At 45.1% G+C, this 27127-nt stretch overlaps 1 protein-coding gene across 4 annotated transcripts in view; it reads right to left on the minus strand.

Moving 5' to 3' along the window:
- KCNMB2 (potassium calcium-activated channel subfamily M regulatory beta subunit 2) overlaps positions 1–27127 on the minus strand; it is a 322930-nt gene that overhangs the window by 182993 nt on the left and 112810 nt on the right. The window contains exon 2 of one of the 4 annotated variants that reach the window (XM_083442412.1): positions 16473–16517. The exons of the other annotated variants lie outside the window; for them this stretch is intronic. Within the exon in view, the coding sequence (XP_083298538.1) occupies positions 16473–16517 (45 nt within the window). The remainder of the gene's footprint in view (positions 1–16472; positions 16518–27127) is intronic. 4 annotated transcript variants of the gene reach the window in all.

Here is a 27127-nt window from a genome sequence, read left to right on the forward strand (position 1 = left end):
CACATTTCTAAGCAATTCAATCTAAAGTTACACATTTTTAATGCCTGTTGGTATGTTCTTTGACCCAAGAACTGTATCACAAAATTCAGAGAAGTGTGAAATCTAAGAGGATAATTATGTCCCGATCTGTGTATTAGTACTCCAGGCGCAAATTAGATTGCTTTGCTAAAAAAATGCAAGCAAAATCCTCCTACATTCCTAATTATGGGTGATTGGTCTGATCTAGCAGGAAGCTTCTGATATTCATGCAGCGTTCCAGGGGACAAGGCTGGCTGTGGGTGGGGAGTGGGGGGTGGGACTGCTTCCTGGGATAATATCACAGGTGAGGTTGGGGGTCAGGCTTACCTGCTAAGTACTGTTCAGGGAAGCTACTTGTGAAGGGGCAGCACTGTGCAGGATAGGGAGCAGGTGGCACTGTGGTCTAAACAACTAAGCCTTGCTAATCAGAAGGTCAGCGGTTCGAATCCGCATGATGGAGTGAGCTCCCGTTACTCTGTCCCAGCTCCTGCCAACCTAGCGTTCAAAAGCACACCAGTGCAAGTAGATAAATAGGTACCGCTGTGGCAGGAAAGTAAATGGCGTTTTCGTGCGCTCTGGTTTCCATCATGGTGTCCCATTGCACCAGAAGCAGTTTAGTCATGCTGGCCACATGTCCCGGAAAGCTGTCTGTGGACAACCACCGGCTCCCTCAGCCTGAAGCAAGATGAGCACCACACCCCATAGACACCTTTGACTGGATTTAATTGTCCAGGGGTCCTTTACCTTTTACTGTGCACGGTTGAATCCTCCTGCTTAACCAGTTGGTTAAGCAGGAAGATCTGACCCTTTACAGTGTTGACTGCTCCCATTCATGAGCAGCTTTCCTTGCATCGATGGGCCAGCACCCTGCAGGATTGGAAACACTCTAGGTTGGGGTTGCAGAGGAAGGAGATGCAGAATCTCTTCCTCATCCCCCTCCTGACCATGTGTGAAAATAGGGTTGGGAAAACCCTTAGCCCCACTTTGGGGGCAGGTCCAGGGTGGGTGGTTCCTGGGGTCGCACAGGGCTGATCAGCCTGATGTGGGAGCCCCACATTGGGGCCCCAAGACAGATCAGGGAAGGGGGGAGTTGTACACAGTCCTGGTCTTTACCATGTAGAAACTAAAACCCCTCCGAAACCATAGAGAGAAGCAAGAAGCTACAACACAATGTTTCAGTAGTTAGCTGAATGACAAAGCCCATATGTTATCCCCTTCCATTATCATGTAAGCAATCACCCTTCCTATTTCTCCCAGCGGTGCTATAATGTTTAATAAAAATGTTCATGGGCTGAGTGAATAACTTTGCTGAAGATGGGGAAGCCCAAGGACCGCAATTACTTTTGATATAAGAAAAATGTGTTGTCATTGTGTCACAATTCCCTCCCCCATTTGATGTCCCGATTCCTGGAATAGATCCAGAACAGCACCTGTGAGAGAAATGGGCTTCATCTAGCTGTGCATCTGTTTTACTCCCGTTCCCAGTACATCTCATAAATAAAGGAGAGCGCCCCCACCCCTCGAATGGCAGCTGTACTGGATCACACAAACACGTCTGCTGAAAATATTAAAATATTTGCATTAGGAAATGACACAACAGAAACACAAAACAAAAGGAAGGTGCCTCTGCCTTTGAGGCATGGCAACCATCAACCAAGGCTTTCTGTGAAAGAGATATGAGAGAGCTTACTTAAAATACACGCAAAGGAAAAGCAAGCCCTGGGGGACAATGTGTTCTTTCATATATGTCATTGGATCACAGGAGACAACAGAGCTGATGGGAAAGTCTCTTACGCCATTCGGTGATGGCGATATTGATTGCCATGGCTTCCAAGTCACAGACCCTTCAAAACAACACCCATCTTCCAGCGGAGCTTACGGAAATTGAGCAGTGCTCCGCCAACCTCAGGGTGGCCCTGCCTGCCACCTGCCTCCTCCCTCACCTCAGGGATGCCTCCTGCCTGCTCAAATAAATGCATACACACAGATCCCATCTGCACTATACGTTTAAAGCAGTTTCATACCACTTTAGACAGTTGTGGCTTCACCCAAATAATTATTAGGACTGTAATGTGTGTGTGTGTGAAGGGTGCTGAGAGCTGCCAGGAGATAAATCCCTGTTTCCAGAGGTGCCAACTTGCGCCGAAGATTCAGGGGGGCAGATCGCATGTGCGGCATCACACATCTGACGTCATGAGGCATGATGCCACGTGGCGTTTTGGGAGCAGTCAGGGGGCGGAGCTGAACGCAGTGGCCAGTGGCTCTTCCTCTCACCCTGAGCACCCCCTAGCATACCCTCAAAATCTGGCTCAGAGGGTTGTGAAACCGTCTGGAGCAAATTTGGGGGGCACTCAGGGAACACCCAGGGAGAGAAGAGGAGAGAGGAAAGGTAAGTTCCATTGGGCAAGTGGTTGCAACATCATCACCGCCATCACAGCATCATCACCATCATGTTAGTGTGTTAGTATTAGCATATAAAGCCCCAAATGCCTTAGGACCCAAATAGCTAAAAGAGCACCTTCACTATTATAAACCATATTGCACCCTACAATTGGCAGGTAAGGCCTGTCGGTGGGAAAGCATTTTCAGTGGTGATTCCCCAGTTGTGGAATATCTGCCTTCATCACAATGAACTTTCAGAAGGAATTTGAAAACATTCCTCTTTAGCCAGGTATTTGCAAGCTGAAGAACACAGTTCCTGGCAACCTCAAGATGATGGATGTTTTTAATTGAAGTTGCTTTTGGAATTTTTTTAAGCTGTAACTGCTTTTGGGTGTTCTAAACTGTGATTGTTTTCAAAGCGTTTTAATCTGTTTTACATTGTCTATGCGTTGTCTTCGTTTTTAGATTGCATATATGGTTTGCTGCCCTGGGGTCCTTGGGGAGAGAGTGGGATAAAAATTCAGTAAGACATCACCACCACCATCATGGAGGACTAGGGTGGCACTGGGAGAGAGCTGGATGGCATTTTGCCCAGAGCTCCTTCCAACCTGCTCCCCCTCCAGCAAACATTGTGCTTGTGTTGTCATACACCTTCTGCTACAGGTGTCTTCTGTTGCCAGGGGCTGTTGTGTTCCTTCTCCTTCGCATGTCAAGACAAGAGACTAGTGGCAGGTATTCTAGAAGGTCAGGCGGCCTACATGCAGCTCTAGTCATGTATGCTGCACATGTCTGTGTATTTACTCTTTCAAAAGCAATTAGTCTGCTTCCGTACTATCAGACATTTCCCCAAATTGATTCTAGAAGGCGCACTGTTCACGCAGACCCACATTAAGCTGTTGTACAGGAGCAGCTGCATTTTTGTCAGGGAAGCAATGTGAATTTTAAAGAGTCCTGAAACAAAGATTTACATGATAAGGCGCAGTGGCTCTCGAGGCACACTGGCTCATATCTCACACTCCCAGAATCCATCGCTCACTTCTGGCAAGCCAGATAATTTGGAGAAACATGCAAGAACCTTCAGTTCCAAATAAAGCTGTTATCCAGATAAGTCTCCGCGGGATTTATTGCTTGTGTTTACAAACCTGTTCTATTCTCTTCTACAGGATCCCTAAGAGGATCCCTTAGGGACAGTAAACATCACTGCCATCCCCTCAGAAGTAAACAATGGGCAGGCAACTTGAATCTGTGCCCAACATCACTGAGAAAGGTTAAGCATGAAGAACTACGTTGAAGCAGATGGTTCCATGGCAGCTCACAAGTTCATTCATCTAGTCATTCATTCATTTTGTTTTTTAGCCTGTCTCTTTCTCCAGCAAAGCTTCATGTCTAAAACATGAGAGATTGCATAAAGCAGCCATGGGGAACCCATACAATAACCGGAAAAGTGCTGAAGGTCATACAACTGTAACAACAATATATTGATAATGAGAAATGTGCAATAAAGTAGACAAAATACCATGACCATTGCAAAGTGTGGATTTCGGCAAGGCTGGCAAAGAACCATATAGCACAGTAATAATTATGATTGCATTGAAGAACACTCTAAGCAGCTGCCAAAAGTCAGGCTTCCGGATAAGATCCTGTTTCAAAGATCTTCCTCGGATGATAACTCCTCTAAAGCATTTCAAGGCCCTGACCGCAGTTGTCGCAACAGCAGGGAGAAGTTCAGGAATGTCTCTCTCCAAAGAAGTTCCTTGATTCCAAGAGGCTAATACTACTGCAAGGGCCCAAAATTATAAGCAACCTATATGATGTCAGGTGTGGTGCAGGTAAGGCTATAGGTTGGGCTGAAATACAGTTTGTGGGTACTATGTATTAGCTGATCAGCAGTGCCCGTAAAACCTTGCATTTAACAAGCATCAACCATCAGTTGACCGGATCCATCTCTCTACTCAAACGTTGGCCAGGTTTCAGAGCTAGGTTTGCAATGTTGAACATGTATTCTGTCTCCCCACTCCCTCAGTGGTTGTGGATACCATAGTTGACTCAAATGAATGACAAGTTTTTGGATTTGCAGGTGTCAGGATGGCCAGCCTCAAGTTATCTTGAATACACCCTCCTTCATGAACCTGCCCAACTCTGGGACCCTACTCTCTGGACTGCTGAACAAGGGACATTTTGGATAGTGGGTTGGAACTTTCTCCCAGAAATAACATTTGCTCTGCTGAAACCCATGGACCTCCTAGCCAGGAGCAGTGTGTGTGGGTGTTTGTGTTTATATGTGTGGTGGAATCCCTCTTGACACTGGGGTCTCTGCATTTTGCCTTGGTGGAGTATAGATGTGTTGGAGTGGTGGTGAATTTGGGGCTGTGCCGATGTACCAGCACAGCCAATTAGGCACTCCCACCACTGCATTTGCACAGCCAGGCTCTCCTCCTCATCCTGTCCCACCCACATAAGCTAAAGCAACACTGTTGTGTGGGGGGTTCCCTAGTGCCACTCCATCCCAGATCTGTTAAATCTGAAGCTGTTGTCTCCTCTCCCAATTGACTATTAGAGAATCTTAAAGAGGCTAATTTTTCCCCTTTTCACAGAAGTGGATAGAATTTGCAGGCAAAAAGGTCTCCCCACCCTGCAAGAGTGGATTAAGCCTGGCAAACTGAAGCCAGGGTTCTTCAGCCAGGAAACCTTTAAAATTTATTTCTTTAAGAATTGGATGTAATTCTCAAGCCGTCTGGGGAGATGAAGCCTACCGACTTTCAGAACAGTAGCTGCGCAGCAGACGTTGCCATTTTGGGGTGGGGAAACTAGAAATCCATATTCTTCCCCTAGTGTTTTGTAGGCAATCAAGTTTGGAAACTGGTGGCACGAGAAAGGTGTCCCTGAGTAAATTGGTAATAATAGGCTGGCAATGAATAACACAACTGGGAGCTAATTTAAGGGACAACCAGGCTTAACGGAGTGGGGGAATTGTACCATGCCTGGATGCGGGAGGAGGACAAGGCTTTAAGGAAAATATTAATCATGCTGAACAGAAACAATTCACTGTGAAGCCAAAGAGAGGAGGATGGAACTTTGAACAAGCAGACTAAAACCTGGAGATAAAAAAGAGCAATTATAAACCACTAAAAGCAAGAAAGAAATGTGCTCATGCAGCAGCAAGGGATGGAGAAACTCTCTGAGAAGTTTGCACTTCTCAGAGTGCAAAATTAAGATAGAAAAACAAATAATGGAGGATAAGCCTATCAATGGCTACTAGCCATGATGACTGTGCCCTGCCTTCACAGTCAGAGGCAGTAATGCTTTTGAATACCAGTTGCTGGAAGCCAGAGGAGGGGAGAGCGTTCTGGTGCTTGAATCCTGCTTGCCGGTTTCCCACAGGGGTCTTGTTGGCCTCTGTGAGAACAGGATGCTGGACTAAATGGGCCATTAGCAGGCACTTATTACGTTCTTAATTAAAGTCGGTGTTGTTTGTTGAAAGCAGACGTGGATTGCAATAAAAAAGGAGCAAGTATATAATAGGAAAAGCCACAGTACTGCATTCAATGACATTTTTGTGCTAGTGCAAAGATTAGCACTAGCACAAGGGAATTCCTCCTTCACCACACCCTGAACCATCCTCAAATGTGTTCTGGGGGGTTGAGGGAACCCCCGATACAGATTTAGGGAGCACACAGGGGCATAGCTGTCAACTTTCAGATCTGAAAATAAGGGATCAGCAACCTTGAAAATAAGGGATCATTGGAAAAAAATTAAAGTATATTTACAGAAATACTGCAAAATTAATGAATGTTAGAAGTATATTGGAATGAAGATATATGGTTTTAGCAGAAGGGTTATTAAGAATTATATGAACATTAAGTGTTAATGTGTTAAATTGGGAAATTGAAAGTTAAATTGTGTATGATAAATTACAGACTAAATTGAAGAAAAGGGAAAGGATTTGTTGAACCAGATAATTTGAACCAGAATACAAAAAAGGGAGGTGCGAAGAAGTCGAGGAAATAAGCTAATGAAAGACCTGGATACAAAAATTTGGATTTGTGTTTTTTGTATTTTTTTTCTTATGTTGCATTGTTGTACTGTACTTTTTCTTTTTTTCTTTATCTTTTTTGTTGTTGATGTATTGTTTGTTGAATTTGTGTATTGTTTTTCTTTTATAAGTATAAAATATTTAGTAAATTTTTATTTTTAAAAAAGAAAATAAGGGATCAGCAGCCTTACCTTTCCCGGGGACAGTCTATGGGATATCTAACAATCCGGGATAGCAGCGGGAAATGGCGCTGAAATAAGGGAATTTCCCGCAAAAAAGGGAAAGTTGACAGCTATGCACAGGGGCGAGATGATTCCTTTCTGCAAGGAGAAATTCTGGTGCTGATACAACTATCTTCTCATTGCAACATTGGAAACAACCCATACATTTGAATTTAGGACTAGAGAAGTGGAATGACCCCATACTGAGCTCTCCGAGACGTCTGCAAAACAACAACCAAACGATCACAAAAATGCAGAATGAACAGTAATTGATTGAAGTGTTAGTTTTCAAAATTGTTGGTTAGGGAACTGGAAGTGATTGGGAAGGGTGCCAACAGCCCACCTCTCTTCTGAATGTCCTGCTTTCCCGGACAGAAATTGCAGAAGAACAACCACCATGTGAAAAAGAAATTATAGAATCATAGAACTGTAGAGTTGGAAGGGACCCTGATGATCATCTAGTCCAACCCTCTGCAATGCAGGAATATGTGGCTGTCCCATATGGGGACTGAACCTGCAACCTGTTCTCAGCAACAGTGTTTCTATGTGCTCTGGTACTCGTCACAGTGGTCTGTGTGCCATGCTGGCCACATGACCCGGAAAAGCTGTCTGTCGACAAATGCTGGCTCTCTCGGCCTGAAAGTGGAGATGAGCACCACACCCCATAGTCAAATTCGACTGGACTTAACTGTCCAGGAGTCCATTCCCTTGTCCTTTCCCTCTACCTTTAACCAACTGAGCTAAATGCTTTTATTTACTTTCTCATCCCTCCCCCAAATCACTGTGATTGGAATGCTCTGAGAAAAAGTAAGTCACTTTGATTAGAACCTAGACTTGTCTGTCAATATGAAATAGCCCACTCCACCATGTCCTCTTCTCTCCTCACTCAGATGCACGCTCTTTCCTTGCCGTTAGCTTGGTTTCACTTTTTAAAATTCATCTATCCCTTTATTTTTTATGGGAAAATAAAGCAATTTATGGGAAATAAAGCAATTTTTTAATGGGAAAATAAAGCAATTTATGGGATGCAGGTGGTGCTGTGGGTGAAACCTCAGTGCCTAGGACTTGCCGATCGCATGGTCGGCAGTTCGAATCCCCGCGGCGGGGTGCACTCCCGTCACTTGGTCCCAGCGCCTGCCAACCTAGCAGTTCGAAAGCACCCCCGGGTGCAAGTAGATAAATAGGGACCGCTTACCAGCGGGAAGGTAAACGGCGTTCCGTGTGCTGCGCTGGCTCGCCAGATGCAGCTTGTCACGTTGGCCACGTGACCCGGAAGTGTCTGCGGACAGCGCTGGCTCCCGGCCTATAGAGTGAGATGAACGCACAACCCTAGAGTCTGTCAAGACTGGCCCGTACGGGCAGGGGTACCTTTACCTTTACCTAAAGCAATTTAGGGGCGCTTAAATCTATCGGGGACGTAGGTGGTGCTGTGGTCTAAACCACTGAGCCTAGGGCTTGCTGATCAGAAGGTCAGCGGCTTGAATCCCCGCAATGGGGTGAGCTCCTGTTGCCTGGTCCCAGCTCTTGCCAACCCAGCAGTTCAAAAGCACGGCAAAGTGCGAATAGATAAATAGGTACCACTCTGGCGGGAAGGTAAATGGCGTTTCCATGCACTGCTCTGGTTTCACTAGGAGCGGCTTAGTCATGCTGGCCACATGACCCAGAAGCTGTCTGTGGACAAATGCCGGCTCCCTCAGCCTATAGAGCGAGATGAGCACGCAACCCCAGAGTTGTCCGTGACTGGACCTAACTGTCAGGGGTACCTTTACCTTTACATTTTAATCTCCAGAATGACTCAGGCTGCCCTTGTGATGCCTTGCTTATAATACCATCTGACTTAGGGATGTGAACACCTCACCGGAATCACCCCTCTTTGGCTTCTAATTCGGGTTACATGCAGAGGAGGTACATAGGAGAGAAAGTGACCTTTCAGGTATCCTGGTCCCAAGCTGCCTGAAGCTGGTCAGAGCCAGAAATGTAAATGTGTTTTCCCCCTCCCCAATCAAAAGCCTTCATCTGGTTGTATTTTTTGGGATGATCTACCCAAGTCCAGCTGCCTGCCATCTCACAGGGTCCATCATCATACCAGGTAGTAGATTTAGTTGACTTTCTGACAATGCTGCTGAGTTTGGTGTCATCATAGCAGAGATCCTGGTGCCCCACAGCAAACTCTCACAAACACCGCAGAACATTATTTTAGTTGTTACTTTAGGAACTGTCTAATCTCCCTGCAATAATTTAAAGGCCTTGTCCTGCCAACCAAAGCCTTGTTAAAATATCAATACACCTAAGGCTCGGTTGGGAGGGCAAGAGCGATGAAATATTGGGCAGGAGATAAAAAAGTTGCTGAGATGATGTTTCTAAATCACACCCAAGCCAAAGGCTAAGCCGAGTGAAAAACTTTCTTGGGGAAATGATTGCTAAAAGGAAGGAGCTAACAGCCTGTTTATCCCTCATATAGCAAGCATATTAAGGAAGAGCCAATTGGAAATGAAAATTTCGTTGACAATGTTCAGACAAGCTGCTTTTGTCGCAGTATCTCTGGGTCATATGGGGAAGATACAATCAATGGCTATTTGGAGAATGTTGGGCACGGCTCAGTTTTGCAATTAAGTACAGAATTTGTTAGTGAATTGTGGTAATTGCATCCCAGTAGGTGGGAAATTGCATGGGGAAACTTAGAAATTTCCAGAGACTGCTCAAAGAGAGAGGGAATGGGAAGGAGGAAGAATACACCTCCTCCCTCTTTAGATATAGGAAGTTTTGCTTACTCTAAATGGGTGTGGCTCTCCAAGGTCTCAGGCAGGATCATTCCCCCCCATCACCACATCACTTGCTACCTAATCTTTTTTTAAATGAAGCTTAGGGATGTGGACGGAAATTGGATCACTTTGTAATCAAGGCAGTTATATGCAGCAAACACTGTCCAAAACAATGGGAGAACCAAAACAATTTTGCAATGTAGTTATCCAACCAAACAATGTTTCAAAGCTTGCATATATTAGGGGAAAGTGCGCATAAAGATATTAATGAAAATAATACACAAACATGCATTATGTATGGGGAAATTGCTTGCAAAAAATGTTCATATTAGTCAAAACTACACAGAAGCATGTGCTTATTAGGAGAAATTTGCACTAAACTGCTAAAATTGTGATGTTTTAAAAAAGACACAAGAACTCAAGTCCTGGAAAAAATGTGGAGAACCGAATTTAAGATTAGAAATAAATGGAATGGAAATTGACAAATATTTCCATGCCTACTTCCAGGATTTGTATCTGGGACCTTCTGGATATAAAAGATGTGTTCCATCTCCAGAGCTTCACTGACACATTTGTTCATATCCCTGGATCCATAGCAGTGCCACCAATTAACACTGCAAAAGGAGGAAGAAGAAACTTTCACAGGATGTACCCTGCCCCATCCAATAATAAAAAAAAGACCATGCAAAGAAACTAGGTAGGAGAGAATCTGTCACCTGAAAGGGCAACTGATTGGACCTCCTGAGAGATGCCTGGCTGAAGCTTTCTGATGCAACATCCTCAAATATATCATGGTTCATTGCACACCTGGGCTTGAAAAACAACAACCCACAAACCCAAGTAGGAAAGGAATACAAAAGCGTTGGCAGCTGTGCTGACTAACTCAGCTGTGGGTGGAAGTTTCAGTTAGGCTTCATTGGTAAGAGACATCTGCTACCTGGACATTGGGCACTGTGAAATGAAAGCTGGAACTATCAGCCCATGGATGAGTAAGTTTGGGATATAATAGGCTATGCCATCTTGGCTCCCTTTGGAAACTTATAGCCGCAGCTAAAATTGACTCCCCGTGAAAGGCGCAGCATGACTCAGACTTCATTCTCCTGCACTTTCATCATTCAGAGATTTCAGGAGTGTTGTGGGTCTTTGAGAGGGACGCGGGTGGCACTGTGGTCTAAACCACTGAGCCTCTTGGGCTTGTCGATCAGAAAGTCGGCAGTTTGAATCCCTGCGACGGGGTGAGCTTTCGTTGTTCTGTCCCAGCTCCTGCCAACCTAGAAGTTTGAAAGCACGCCAAAAAGTGTAAGTAGATAAGTAGGTACTGCTCCGGCAGAAAGGTAAACGACGTTTCCGTGCGCTGCTCTGGTTTCGGTGTTCCATTGCGCCAGAAGCAGCTTAGTCATGCTGGCCACATGACCCGGAAAAACTGTCTGCAGACAAACGCTGGCTCCCTCAGCCTGTAAAGCGAGATGAGCACCTAAACCCCAGAGTCCTATGTGACTGAACTGTCAGAGGTCCTTTACCTTTACCTTTTTTATGGGTCTTTGAACATCCAAACTGGGTGGCTGTTTGGGCAGTTTCTTGGCCTAATAGTGTTGATTACCATAGCCCAGGAGTAATGCAATGCGATACTCTCCAGAAGTTGGTGGACTTCATCTCCCACCATCCTTACCCATTGGGCATGCTGAAGGATTGTTATGAACTTTCGCAATACCTCAGGTTACATCACACCATGTTGACTACCCTCATCACAACAAGGGTACATTGCTTTGAGAGAGAATCCAGAATGGTCACTGGCAAATATAATCTCCAGTCCTGCATATACATTGGCTGCTCTTACTTTAGATAAACCTTTAACCTGGACCAAGAAAGCATTGATACTCCTGTCTGTTTGCAAAAAAGCTTTATTAGGTAGTGATGGATGGTTATCAGGGACACGGACAACCACTGCAAAGTAATGATGTTTCTGCCTTTCATTTGGCACTTGCTGGAAAACCAGCAAGCATGCCATTTATAATCAGTTTTATACGCATCAACTGCTTAGGTGCCATTTTGGCAAGTAAGCAGAATATAAATTTAGCAACTAATATTGAAAGTTGAAACAATGGCTGGTGTCCAAATAACTGTTTTAGGCATGGGCTAATGTATGCATGCCCAGTGAAATGTTTGACTCCCCACCCACTGGAACACCAGGAAGCAGCTTTATAATAGGCTGGCTATTCTGTCCATCTTAGCTCATGGTTGTTTACTTTGACTGTTAGCAACTTTCAGGGTCTCAGGTGGTCTTTCATGTCCCTTACTTTACCTGGGCCTTTACACTGGGCCCAAAGTATTCAGCCCAGATTTCATCAGTTTGGGGGGTTTGGGAGCTGTATAAAAACAGCCTCGAGAAATGGGAATAACTTTGGAGGGCCCAATGATGTTGAATAATTTCTAGGGGTGGGAAAGTGACCATTGTTGGTGGGAGAGCAGAGGGGGTTCCTTTTTGGTTTTGGACAATGGAGTAGCTATTGCGGTTTACCAAGAAACACCCTTAAAAAGGAGGCTGCATTGTTCAAAATTGAGAAGGAACACTTCTTTGCAGGAAAAGAAGAACAAACCCTCTTCCAGTCCGTAAACAATGAGAGGTCTCCTCAAAATTATTAGAATTTGTCTCCCCATACACACAAATAAGTTGCCAGAAATCCTTCTTTCATGAGGGATAAATGGTTCCATGAAAACGTGTGTGTGTGTGTGTGTGTGTGATATTTGGCCCAGGACTGTTTTAGCTGGAGATGCCAGAGAGTAAAACTGGGACCTTCCTGTGGTCCAGGAAGCTGCCTTATACTGACTTGGACCATCAATCCACATAGCTCAGCGTTATCCATATTGACTGGCAGTGGTTGTCTGGGTTTTCAGCCCTACCTAGAGATGATGGGATTGAACCTGGGACCTTTTGCATGCAAAACAGACACTGTACCACTAAGCTATGACCCTTCCTGTAGTGCTCTTCCACTGAGCCACAGTCCCTCTCCTGTTATGAGTAGCAAGCTCTGCCTTCATGCCATCATCACAGGCTACCTTTGAAATTTCACTCAGTTTCAAAAGTGGTTCCCCAGGCAGCATAGGAAGGGAAGGGGATGCTCTTAAGGAAATGTAAGCCCAAACTCCCTCAGGCACATGGAACTCATTGCACCAGAAAACTCTGACCAGCCGTTCTCATATTTGGATTCCTTCAAAAGTAGAAGGATGCTCCACACTACTAGAGTAAAAAGCAGTTCATTTCTTCCTCTCTCCCTCTCCCTCTCTCTGTTTGGCTGTTTGCAAGTTTTCGTCTGCCTTCCCTTTGCTAATTAACCAAAGGTGCTAAATAGCCTGCTTGCTATAGAGGCAAGTCTTTTGCTAAAAACTATGTTTTGGTCGAGCAGCACAGTGTTAAATGTTTTGTAACACCCCAAAAGAGCAATTGCAGAAAAAGCAAGTTAAGATGGAGTCAGTCACTTGTGCTCAATCTGTTTCTCTTTTCTTCTCCTTCCTGCACACCGTCATGTGCAAAACTAACTACTTCCAAGAGGGAACAGACCCAGGACATCACTTAGCAGCTAAGCTCATTCTAAACAATGGCCTTGTAGTAACCAGTGGAAGATGCTCTACTAGGGCGAATGGCACCCCACTAACCTGAGTCTGCAATCAGCCAGCCCCACCTGCCTCCCTTCTTAATTGCAACCAGTCCTCCTCCTTTAAAGCGCATCCAGACACGGGGAATATTAGTTTACATTTGCACTGCTATCTCAGTGACGTCTGCGCTGGCTTGGTCATGTCCACAGAATTGAAGGTGGCAGGATCACCAAGGATCAACTCTGCATTACAAAGAGGTCTCTAAATGAGGCATGAAGGCTGGCAACACCAACCCCACCATGTGGGGTTGCAGATGACCACAGTGCTTGGAGAGAGACAGGCTGCCTCGGACCTCTCCGGGCGCAGGCCCGCCCGCCGCACGAGGCCCTCTCGGGCGTGCCGGCCGAGTGCCATTCGAATGTCGTACATTCGTAGCAGTGACCAGTGTGGGATGTAAAACACAGGAGCAGTCAATGACAACATTCCTAGAGTGTACATGTTAGAACATGGGGAGGGATGTCTGTCTAGCAAGCAGGTAAACTTCCTGGGGACGGACTTCCTCCGCATGTGACCAGAGGTGGGTGTGGCCTCACCTGTGCAGGTAAATGATAAAAGCAAAGGGCAGGCAGCCATCTCTCTCTCTCTGCCATCTTCCTTCGATGAGGAAACATCTAAGGATGCTCTCTTGGCTCTCAGCCAAGAGAGGAGATAAGGACTATCTTGCTACAAGATAGATTCTGAGTGTATTTTACCTTTTTAAGCCTGTCTGCCTTCTGGGATCATAGTGTGAACAGAACGTGAGTAAACTCTTTTATACTTTTATAAAGACTGTGTCGTGTCTTGTATTTTAAGAGGGAACAAAGGGGAAATTACCAGAGTAATTATTATAGAGGTTCTAGCGAACCTGTGCAAGCGTTACCGTTGCGAACTTAAAGGGGAATGTCTATAAACTCTGCTGATATTTTGGGAACTTGTTAGCACAAGTTGGATAAGGATATAATTAGTCAATATATCCTCTCCTGCACCCCTGAACATTCCCACAACCAGAGGATGAATGACTGCTGGGAGGAGCGCAGAGAGAAGAAACACCATGCTGCATGTGCAGCAGCACAACCAGACGCCGTCCTCTGCCCCAGCTGCAACAAAACATATCTCTCCCATATTGGTCAACATGGCCACAACAGGTACTGTAGCTCTCCAACAGTTTGACCTCACCCCCAAATGCGCTCTCCTCCATTGTTTGTTGAGACAGACAGAAGCCAACGACAACAATGCATATGACCTGTTCTCTAATGTTCCTTTCAGTCTTGATGTAGAACTTTATGACCAATATACTGGCAGTATTTCATTCACACCAACAACCAAGTTCACTGGACAAAGTTGCTGCTCTCCTACCCTTTCCGCACATGTGTGCTTCTGTTTCCCCATGAAAAGGGCAGCAAATAACTATACGCTGTTTTACCACCCCCAATTTTGTCATTTTACTCCCATGATTTTCTGGATTAAAGTATTAATGGACACCCCCCTCCCTCCCGAATTAAATAACACAGAAATAAGTGCTAAGCATGCACTGTATTCTGTTAGTTTTCTGGAAGTGGGTTTTATATCATGTGAAAAGTCAAATACAGTGGTACCTCAGTTTTTTGAACGTCTCCGTTGACGAACATTTTGGTTTACGAACACCATAAACCCGGAAGTAGATGCTTGGTTTTCGAAAAAGCCTTGGAAGTCGAACATGCCACGCGGCTTCCATTGACTGCAAGATCCTGAGGCCTTGCTGTCGGCTGTTGAGTTTTTGGTTTTTGAACGTTTCAGAACTCGAACGGTCTTCCAGAACGGATTAAGTTAGAAAACCGAGGTACCACTGTATAAGGTGGAGATTAACAGTGAAGGAAACATCAAGGAAATGGAATGAACTGCTGTGAGAATGAGGCCTTGGTCTCATTCTTGCCCTTGTAGAACTCAGCAGGGAGGAGGGTGCAGAATTAGTTGGCTCTACCTCTTACTGGCAGGTGGCGCTGTGGGTTAAACCACAGAGCCTAGGACTTGCTTGATCAGAAGGTCGGCGGTTCGAATCCCAGTGATGGGGTGAGCTCCCGTTGCTCCTGCCAACCTAGTAGTTCGAAAGCATGTCAAACTGCAAGTAGATAAATAGGTACCACTCTGGCGGGAAGGTAAATGGCATTCCCGTGCGCTGCTCTGGTTCGCCAGAAGTGGCTTAGTCATGCTGTACGCCGGCTCCCTTGGCTAATAAAGCAAGATGAGCGCCGCAACCCCAGAGTCATCCGTGACTGAACCTTACGGACAGGGGTCCCTTTACCTTTACCTCTTACTGGCTCTGGCTCCACCTACTGTTGGTTTCCCACTTTGCACTGCTCTTATCCCAGTGGGCACCAGCCAGGATGGTAGTAACCATCTCTTTCATCCACAAGAGCAATAGGACATCAACCTGCTTTGTAACTTGTCCCTTCCCAGCAGCTGGCCCTACAGATGGCCTTCAAAGCAATGTCTGTTCCAGACTAATAATTTTGCTGAGTGAATTATTGTGCATAATTTATAAAGAGGCGCAGGAACTAAGTACAGTGGGTGTGCCTGTCCTTCTGGACTGATATAGCCTAGGGAGGGTGGCACCTCAAAAACGCATCAGCAGCCACGGTTTTGGCTCACGTTTCAGGACACAGCTGTGGGCAGTCTGTATTCAGAGGATTTGACAGAAGGGCTTTTGCATCATTCCACAAACTTGTTGAGTGCTGACACAACCCGGTGACTATGATTCTGTGAAGGGGAGCGGCAGCTGCTAAGAATTCTTAGTACAGTGGTGCCTCGCAAGACGAAATTAATTTGTTCCGCGAGTCTCTTCGTCTAGCGGTTTTTTCGTCTTGCGAAGCAACCCTATTAGCGGCTTAGCGGATTAGCGCTATTAGCGGTTTAGCGGCTATTAGCGGCTATTAAAGGTTTAGCGCCTTAGCGGATTAGCTGCTAAAAGGCTATTAGCGGTTTAGCCGCTTAGAAAAAGGGGGTGGGGAGCGAAAAAAAAAATCTCAAGACTCGCAAGACATTTTCGTCTTGCGAAGCAAGCCCATAGGGAAATTCATCCTGCGAAGCGCATCGAAAAACGGAAAACCCTTTCGTCTAGCGGGTTTTTCATCTTGCAAGGCATTCGTCTTGCGGGGCACCACTGTACCCTCAACAAACTACAATTCTCAGGATTCTTTGGGGTGGCTGGGAGGGGGTCATGGTAGGTAAAACTCAGGACAGTATAGTAGGATATGTACCCAGGAAGTTCTTTTTTCTCCTTGAGAAAAACAGAAATGTCCTTGCCCTGCAACCACAAGCTGCTCCAGCTCTAGAAACCAAGGGAAAGAGAATCTGTGTCAAGAAAGGGTTTTTGTTACGTTTTAGCAGTTGGACGAAATAAAAATATTTCTTTCATCCCTTGACTATGTGCTTAATCACACTTACAGTTTACTACTCAGGGTTTGGCAAGGCTCATTGTCTTCGATGAGTCTGCAGAGAGAAAACAAGAAATTGTAAGTTACTAGTCCCTATAATGATGTCCGTGATGGAGCCCAGAGGACCTGGACCTGGGAGAACTGTCGGGATCTCCGCTCGGCCAAGCTGATAAAGCTCATCTTCCTCCGGCCGAGCCTTTGGAATCGCCCTCCCGACGTATAATTAACAATCTGAGCCTTTGATAAAGCTCCAAGGCACGTTCCCCCATTCAGCAGAGAATCCAGCACAGGAAAGAGACGAGAGGTTTGGGCTACGTTGTAAAGAGTTTTATTTCTTAACTGCGCAGACAAAAAACATCCTCTCTCTATGAAAGCAGAGAGCAACTGAACAACAAAGGAACAGGAAACCAGTAATGTCACATCCGTCTCCTCTCCCATGAGACTTCCAATAGCCTGGAATGTCTCTGGAATGTAAACAGAGCCTTGTGACTCTAAGCAGCTGCTCAGTGGCAAACAGAAACTAACAAGACCTGGGTTTTAGATCCCAGTTAAGCCATGCTACGAGGATGGGCAAAATAAAGTGTATCAGTTTGCTTTAGAAATAGAGAAATCCTGGGGAAATGATAGGCAGATTTTCAAGGAGCCACGATCCTTTGACCACCACAGCTACCCAACCTCCCTTTGTGAAATTCATTCATGCTTCTCTAACAATTCTAAGAAAGATAGACCAATAATCTGCATTGGTACGAAGTAGCTTCCTATATCACCTGTGGTTTACCTGCCCTATAGTGCATCACATCCCTTGGTCCTCTAGTTCAGTATTCCCCCCCCCCCCTCAAATTACATAATGCTTGGCAGCTGCTTTGCAGTAATTTGGGCCTCTATGTGGTCTTTCCTAGCTGTGTCTAGAGATGCAAAGTCTTGAAATTGGGACTTTTTAAAATGTATATCACATGTTCTACCACTGAGCCACAGTCCTTTGTCTTCATAGTGTACATCAAAGATATATCAGGTGGTCATAGGAACACAGGAAGATGCTTCAGAACCTTGATCCAGTATTGTCTACAGCAGGGATTCCCAAACTTGGGTCCAGCTCTTTCTGGACTACAATCCCATCATCCCTCACCACTGGTCCTGCTAGCTTGGGATGATGGGAGTTATAGTCCAAAACCAGCTGGAAACTCAAGTTTGGGGAAACTCTGGTCTACAGTGACTGGCAATGGGTCTCCAGGATTTCAGGGAGTCTCGCCCTCCCACGTGGAGACACCTGGGATTGACCTTGAGATGTCCTGCATGTATAGCAGATGTTTTACCACTGAGCTACAGCAGACATTGTCCCATAAAAATAATGGAAGAGGAAAAATATATTCCCTATCTGTTAATTAACTGAGTTCCCATATATCTTACTGCACTTTCAAGTCACAGGAAATTAATTATAAGAAAGTTGGAGGAGGATTTGATTCCATCAGGCTGCCCTTCCACCAGTTGTCACCTGCAATAGCCATCTCACCAGGCTATAAGAGACTACTACATGCAAAAATTAAAAAGTGTGAGATCTGCTTCTTTTTATAATTTACCAGACAGGATTTCTCATCTGAAAGTGGCTCAGAGTGACAGAGTCTTCTTCCTGCAAGTTACATTTTGGCTGAACAAGGTCCTCCAGATAAAATTACTCTATGGAGAATTTAGCAAAAGGAGGGTGTTTGATATGTAAATATTGATGCTGGCTGTGCAGATTTACCTTTAAGAAAGTAATTTTCGGCTTCAATTTATATGCAATTAACTCCAGCAAAGCTCCCCTAAAGACATGTGGTTTTGATGGGCAGGGCCTTAGAAGCATACATAATAGGTTGGAAACTCTTCTTACCCTTTTAAAGAATACGTTATAAATACAGCTGAATGACCACAGATGTAGCTGTCAGTTATCGGTCTTGGTTTTTTTAAATGGATTAGCTGACGAAAATAAATTATTATAAAAAGTTCAAACAGGTACAGGTTGAGACTCTTTGGGGATGGCGGCCGTTTTTGATGACTAAAGCATTACAGAAATAATCCCCACAACACACATTGCCTGACAGGAAAGGCAAAAAATATAAATCGCGTACAACAGGCGTTCCTTCCAGATGTTGCTGGACTACAGCTCCCATCATCCCTCACCGCTGGCCATGCTAGCTGAGGCTCATGGGAGATGAAGTCCAGAACATCTGAAGAGCACCAAATAGAATACCCTGAGGTACACTGTAACTTGGGTTAACCATTCACGGGTGTCAAACACAGCCTGCTTGGGGTGGGTCTGTACATCAGGTTTGCATTCTGGGAGTGCTCCGGGGTGGGCAGCAGGGCTAGGGTGGGCTGTGGCCTGGGAAGGCCCCCAGGAGCCCACACAGATAGGTCTAGAGCAGGCATAGGCAAACTCGGCCCTCCAGATGTTTTGGGACTACAACTCCCATCATCCCTAGCTAACAAGACCAGTGGTCAGGGATGATGGGAGCTGTAGTCTCAACACATCTGAAGGGCCAAGTTTGCCTATGCCTGCTCTAGAGGGCACTCTTCCCAGCCTTACTGGAGAGAGAGAGAGAGAGAAAGAGAGCACACAGAACATTACAAAGTCAACACTAAAGGGTTTTATCCTTTGGTCTTTCAAATTTTGAGACATAAAAAATTTAACAAAGCGCTGTATTAAATCCTGATGTCACTTATAGATGGTTTATGAAGAGGTTGTACTCATATCTAGTCCCCCTCCCCCTGCAGCTGAAAAATATATATGACATTGACACAGAAGAGTGACTAAGAAGGGGGAAAGCTTCAATTGAACATACCGCCCCAGGCATCTCATCTTAAAAAGGGGCCTAGGACGAAGGTAAAACACTGTCCTGCTTTGTTTGGTACCAGTTTAAATCTCTTGTAAAAGTTTCTTGTCACCAAGGATGGATAAATCTGTCCAGTCCAGTTCCTCCTTTCCCCATTTTTCCACCTCACCACATTCTACATCAGTTTGTAATTTTTTTAAAAAGTCCTCACAAAATGTGTTACCGTTTTAGTGTGTATTCTGGCTAACGTACACGTTTTTGCATGCAATGTATTTTTTTATGTTGTTTATACTGACCTATGCATTGATATGTACATTTTCTGTTAACATGGGTGTTTTTGTACGAATCTTTTTTGTTGCCAAAGTGCATCGCAAAATTTGGAGGCGTGTGAATGTTGAAGGCTGAGTGTGTTTCCTTTGCAAGCTGTTTCAGAAATGGGTAATTAAGGAGGGTTCTATTAAAAAGTGAATTGCGCTGAATTTCTGCCCCATCAATAGTTGCCACATACAGAGGTACCTCAGGTTAAGTAATTAATTCATTCTAGAGGTCCGTTCTTAACCTGAAACTGTTCTTAACCTGAAGCACCACTTTAGCTAATGGGGCTTCCCGCTGCTGCCGCGCCGCCGGAGCATGATTTCTGTTCTCATCCTAAAGCAAAGTTCTTAACCCGAGGTAATATTTCTGGGTTAGCGGAGTCTGTAACCTGAAGCGTATGTAACCCAAGGTACCACTGTACAGGGATGATACACTGACATAAGCATGGCCTTATCAATGGTCCATTCAACAGCCTGTCCCATCTCCACTCCTGTTCCTTCAACTGTCTGACACTTCTTTTTTCCTCCTCCCTCCCAATTCCTTTTCCTTTTGTGTCATTTCTTTTAGAATGCAGATACGAAGGCAGGGCCTGTTTTAGGAGTAACATTTGTAAGATTTTCTGACTGCTTTCTGGGTGTGCGGGCAAGTGCCGAAGAGCAAGATGAAAATGTTTAAAAATAAATAAACAAGCAAGCAATTCATAGATACTTGAAATAAAACAAAATAGATAAGCAGTCACCCTGTGTCAGGGAACTGCCATCGGAGCAGGAGGCGGAGAGGAGGCTCCAGGACGATAGTGGAGAGGCTCCCAGTAGGGGGAGAGGTAGCCCATCCACTGGGGAAGGAAATCAGCGTAACACCAGTGGAGAAGGGGGGCAGATGGGGGAATCGGAGAGGTGGCTCCAGGACTCTTCGCAGGAGACCAGCGGAGAGGGCACGAGTACTCCGTTGCCCACACCCACAGTGCGCAGGCAAAGGGGGAGGAGACTGGGCATCAAACAGCTTTTATGCTGGAAGAGGTTTAAGAAACGCCCACTGACGGATTCTGCCAGCGACTGAGGCAGCCACGGAACTTGAGGCTGTCCAGACAGCAAGGGTTCAACCAGGCAACCTAGCCAGGAGTAACGGCAACTTACGCACGAGCAACCCCTATAACCATTACACCCTGCATCGCCAATATCAGATTGTTCCAGGGGGAATCAGCACCATTTGGAAAAACAATGAATCAAAGAGTTAAAAGAGTTTAACCCTACATTTGTTACCAGTTTGCAACAAGTCTAACCACTTGGCTATCTAAAATATCTACCATAGCTCCGATCTTGAAAAACACAGACTGCACAGAGGAGTGAAACTTTTTCAGCATGGCTAAGCATGGGACCTCGTTAATGAAAAAAGTTTCATCTCAAGATATGTAATATTACATTCTGCATCACCATTGCCTGCAGGAATATCTTTGGAAGAAGATAGCCTTATCATCTGGCTCCAGTCCTTTGGGCATATGCAGCTGCGACCAAAATGCCCATCCATCTTGTAATAAATAACACTGAAATGTCAGGTTATGAATCAAAATGCACAGTGCAAGGAAGATTCTAATCTGCAAAGCACAGGAGCAGTGCATAACTGAATGTCCACCTGGGCTTCGTATAAACCTAATGAGGATGGGCAGGCAGAGGCTACAACCTCCCCTCCATCTAAACAAAGACTTACTGTTTAGGGAAGCTTTTAATGTTTAACAGACCATTGTATTTTAATATTTTGTTGGAAGCTGCCCTGAGTGGCTGGGGAAACCCAGCTAGATGAGTGGGGTATAAATAATGAATATTATTATTATTATTATTATTATTATTATTATTATTATTATCCAATGCCTAATCTCACAAAGTTGACTGAGGTAGGCGAAAACCAAATGTCTGGACCCAGTTTGCCAAGTGGAAAGAACTCCTTCCCGGCCCCCAAAATATGGCAGCTGACATTTGTCCAAAGCAAGGTCATATCATAGCAAAGCATAAAAAGAGGGTGGGTAGATGGGAGATTCAGTGAAGGGCTATGCCGTGGTTTAAATGTCCCTGTGGCCACGCCCCCTGCCAGCACTGAGTGGCCAGTGAGGGCCACCCCTGGACATGGCTAAACAGTGATGAGGAGGGCATTGATCACCTCCTCTGGCCGGATCACTGCGGGGCCAAAGGCCTGGCCACAACACTGCCTACCAAGTACAGTGGTACCTCAGGTTAAGAACTTAATTTGTTCTGGAGGTCCGTTCTTAACCTGAAACTATTCTTAACCTGAGGTACCATTTTAGCTAATGGGGCCTCCTGCCACCGGCACACGATTTCTGTTCTCATCCTGAAGCAAAGTTCTTAACCCGAGGCACTATTTCTGGGTTAGTGGAGTCTGTAAGCTGAAGCGTCTGTAACCTGAAGCTTCTGTAACCCGAGGTATCACTGTAACTTAAGCAGACATGTTGTACATATAAACACAAAGTGTGTAACATGAAAACATAAACAAACAAACAGGTTAAGTTAAACAAGATATTGTGAAGGATCTTAACACAGGGCTACCATCTTGGACCACAGCCTTGTTTACTTTGGAATGTGTAGTTCTGCCCTGCGAGGCAGAGACAAATCACCTACCCTCTAATTCTTTCCAAACAATACCAACTGTTTACTGCTAACTGGCTGCTTAAGAGTCCCCAGCGCACCCCTTCACATCAATTCAGAACAAACAACATGGGTACACCTGCCATGTGCCACTTCAAATCCAGCTGTTTCGGTGTGTCTTCCTAATCCCACACTGCCATTTGACTCTGAAATTTAGGAGTATTTGCTCAAGGGTATAAACAAGGCTTCTCAGGAAGCAGAGAGGAAACAAGAGTGGAAGAAAGCAAGAGAGAGAGAGAGAGAGGGAGGGAGGCAGGGAGTATATTGGTGCAAAGCACAGGAGGGACCCAAATCCATCTTCACTGTAAAGCCCTAGAAAGACCCACGCTGGTCCGGGCACTTGACTCCAACGCTTAGCTAGAGACAGCCTTAAGCAAAAGGTGACTAGCTGGTTACTGCCTTTTGTAACAGCAGCGTTTTATGGGTGGCTGTTTACAGGTGGCTACATGCTGCTAAGGATCACTCAAACAGTCAGAGGCGACTTTAGGGCAGTGCAAGCAGGGAAGCGGCAGTTGAGGAAGGTGCTTTTTTAAAGCCTGATAAGAGCTTGCTGGGCTTTTGGAAGGAAGCACAGGGGGTCTAACAGGGTCCTAGAGTCTTCTTACCTCCTTCCTAAAGATGGGGGGGGGGGGCAAATGTTGGCCTCACACAGGGTGGCATATTACCAAGGTCTGACGCTGCAAACAGTGGTATGCATCTTCATTTCAATTCTGTTTTTTTCCCCTGAAGCAGTTTTACAGAACTTCATCAGTGGTGCTTTTTTTTTTTTTGAACCCTGGAAGCTTTAGGCCTGCTGACTCAGAGCAGAATGTCTTTCAGATGTGGGCTGAAAGATTCACGGTGGAATGATTACAGCACCAAGGGATACGGTTTTTTTTGTTGGCGAAAGGTATATGCTGCCTTTCCGCTCATCAGGGACCATCACAGGTTAGGAACGGAACATAGTACGCTTTAGATGTTGCTGGACTCCGGCTCCCATCAGCCACAGCCAGCACAGCCAGCGGTCAAGGATGATGGGGGTTGTAGTCCAACCTGGAGGGCAACATGTCAGCTACCTTTTTAAAAAATAATAATAATTTTTATTAAGAATTTCAACATAACAAATTATTAAAACATATCATCTTCATTATTTTTCCCATTTCCCCCCTCCCCCCAAAACACCCTCCCCCCAAACCCTCCTCCCTCAGCTCCTTTCTCTGATTTTTCAACACATGTTATTCTCTGCATATTGTAAAATTGTAAAGATCCTTAAATTATCTGTTTGTTATGTTAACAATCAATACATTTGTGTATGTTTATTCAAAACCTGCCAAGGAGTCCAATTCATTTTGTTGTTTTTTTAAATAGTTTGTAAAAAGTTCCCATTCTTCTTTAAAGTCACAGTTGTCCTTGTCTCACAGTTTGTATGTCAATTTCACCAATTCTGCATAGTCCATCAATTTCTCTTGCCATTGTTCTTTTGTCGGGATTTCCTCATTCTTCCATCCTTGTGCTATTAAGACTCTTGACGCCGTTGTAGCATACATAAATAAATTCTTTATTTTCCTTGGCAGGTCTTTTCCTACAAACCCTAACAAAAGTACTTCTGGGTTGTTTTTTTTACAAATGTTAATTTAAACATTTTCTTCAACTCATTAAATATCATTCCCCAATTTTTTAAAATTTCTCTACATTCCCACCACATATGGTAAAAAGTCATGTCAGCTTCCTTTAACACAGAGAATAAGAAACAAACCACAGAGCCCAAGCATGAAACACAAAACAGAATAAAACCAAGCCAGCAGCAAAAGTGAACAGCGTCACTGCAGCTTACCTGGACATGGCTGAGCTGGGGCCAGGTGTTTGTGAGGTCACATCTGCATGGACCCACCAGCAGAACAGTGCAGTGTTCCTGCTTGTGCAGCTGTGCAGTTCTGGAACTTGCAGGTGCCCAGTCCCTCCTCCAGGTAAGCAGTAGCAATGCCACAGGGGGAGGGCAGTTTTATGCCTCCACCCTCCCGACACTGCTACTGATGTATGCTGAGTTCAACATCAGCACTTGCACCTGCAAAAGGAGCTGCCAACTGGCTAAGCAAACAACAACAACAACAAAAACCAGCAGCCTGGCCTGGCCCTTTCCTTTTAATAGTTTTGATAAGCAGAAATTAGCAGGATAATTTTTTCAAAGGGTGGAGCTAAATAGTTTCACCTTCTAATTGCTGTGGTTCAAATGACTTTTAAAGGGGTCAGCCACACAGGCCAGTTTCAAACCTGGCAACTCCCAAGTTAGGGGGGAGAAACTGGCAAATTCTGAAGTTCATGCAGGATGGTTTAATAGGTGCTCTGTGATCCAACCTGCTTAAAATCCAGACTGCTGCCTTCTGAACGACCTGTAATTTAGAGGGCTGTAAACTCCTGAAAGTGGAGACAGTTAAATTGCTTAATTTAAGTTATGTCTGGTACAGATATCTGGAGTAGAGAAGTAGATTGCAGACATGACAGAGAAGTGCTGGGAGTGGAAGCAGAAGTCGACTGCGCACTCTGCTCCTGTTAGCTTATCATCATGTCCAAAAGGGTTCTCAAAGCTTATGAAATGCCAGCCTTTTCTAAACTTACTGCAGTAAAAGGTAAAGGGACCCCTGACCATTAGGTCCAGTCGTGGCCGACTCTGGGGTTGCGGCGCTCTTGGCCGAGGGAGCCGGCGTACATCTTCCAGGTCATGTGGCCAGCAGGACTAAGCCGCTTCTGGCGAACCAGAGCAGCACACGGAAACACCATTTCCCTTCCCGCTGGAGCGGTACCTATTTATTTATTTGCATTTTGTGCTTTTGAACTGCTAGGTTGGCAGGAGCAGGGACCGAGCAATGGGAGCTCCCCCCGTCACGGGGATTCGAACCGCCGACCTTCTGATCGGCAAGTCCTAGGCTCTGTGGTTTAACCCACAGCGCCACCCACTTCCCCCAAAAAACTTACTGCATAAAAACCCATAAATCCCTCCTGCCGCCTGCAGGGGGATAGCCAGGGCATAGAGAAGAAAGTGAGTCTGCCTCCAGTGTTAACGTACTGTGAGCCAGGGACTCTGTACAATGAGAAGAGCTAGGTACCTACACAGGTAGAGTCAGTAGGGACCAGCTTTTGTTTTTTGTTTTGGAAAAAACAGGTATGTACCACGCTCCCTACCATCTCATTACCTTCCAGGAAGGTCCTGCCAATTGCAGATAGGTCCCACCAAAGCACCTCTGCTTGTACACTATTGTTGATTGTCTCTATTAACTTTTGCCAATGTATTTTTCCATGTAGGACATTGTGCAAACATGTTTTAGGGAAGCATTATCCCTGTCACATCTCCAGAAGCTTTTTATTTTTTAATTAAAAGTAATCACATCAAACCTGAGTATCTCAATTGCACCCCCTCCACTGGCTGAATTTCAGTTGTTGAAGGCACCCAACATTTTCCCCTTTTCTTTTTAACACCAATGATTCCACTCTCTTCAAGCTGAAGATCACTTTTTGAGAATCATGGGCTGACGTCTTACATCCAAGAGAAGTAATTTGGCTCTGACTTTTAAGAATCTTCAGACCTCCTCGTTGCTTTTGCTTGTTAATAGTTGAAGGACACATCTGATTAGGTCACCATCATTTTGTTGTTGTTTAGTCATTTAGTCGTGTCCGACTCTTCGTGACCCCATGGACCAAAGCACACCAGGCACTCCTGTCTTCCACTGCCTCCTGCAGTTTGGTCAGACTCATGTTAGTAGTTTCGAGAACACTGTCCAACCATCTCATCCTCTGTTGTTCCCTTCTCCTTGCACCCTCAATCTTTCCCAACATCAGGGTCTTTTCCAGGGAGTCTTCTCTTCTCATGAGCTGGCCAAAGTATTGGAGTCTCAGCTTCAGGATCGGTCCTTCCAGTGAGCACTCAGGGCTGATTTCCTTCAGAATGGATAGGTTTGATCTTCTTGCAGTCCATGGGACTCTCAAGAGTCTCCTCCAGCACCATAATTCAAAGGCATCCATTCTTCAGCGATCAGCCTTCTTTATGGTCCAGCTCTCACTTCCATACATCACTACTGGGAAAACCATAGCTTTAACTATATGGACCTTTGTCGGCAAGGTGATGTCCCTGCTTTTTAAGATGCTGTCTACCATCATTTTAGAGCAGGCCAAATAAGCACTTTGGGAAAGAATTGAAGGCAGGTATATTTTTTAGGACCAAAACGTAAGCCAGTGAAATTTATTGCCTGAACATATTGTATCAAGTGCCCAAGAACCTTCTTGGCAAGCTTAGCTTTAATTGTGTCTCAGCTGGAACTTAATGGAGTCAAAGTAATCCAAAGCCTGTTAATTGATGCTATCACAGGTGTCTGTGGTATCTATTCACACACACTCCCCAGAGGAGTATAGGTCCTACAGTGTAACTCACTCAGTCACCCTTATTTGGAGACATATCAGAAGAGCATTTTTATTTCTCTGGATATATTCATTTATGAGTTTAGGATGGAGTTGAGCAAATGCTGCCTTGGCAGAGCGGTCTAATTGGCCATGTTTCTACGACAGCTAAATGGAACCTCTCATGTACAGTGTCAGTATCATATAGTACTTTGGGATAGTAATTTCTTGAGGTGGGTGCTACTTAATTTCTCTTTCCCCTAAACATATTTTACTTCTGCAAATTTCTGAGTTCCTCTGAGCATGCTGATAACTCCCTTATGTTTTTCAGTGGCCCCATTTTCACTAAAATCTACCAGCTTCATCTGGTACGCTGGCTGAGACCCTACCTGCCCAAAGACTGTCTCAGCAGAGTGGTGCATGACCTGGTTATCTCCTGCTTAGACTACTGAAATGTACTCTACATGGGTCTACCTTGAAGGTGACTCAGAAACTACCACAAATCCAGAATTTGG

The sequence above is a fragment of the Podarcis tiliguerta genome (assembly GCF_965153285.1).
Source record: "Podarcis tiliguerta genome assembly, chromosome: 5".
Taxonomy (NCBI): Eukaryota; Metazoa; Chordata; class Lepidosauria; order Squamata; family Lacertidae; genus Podarcis; species Podarcis tiliguerta.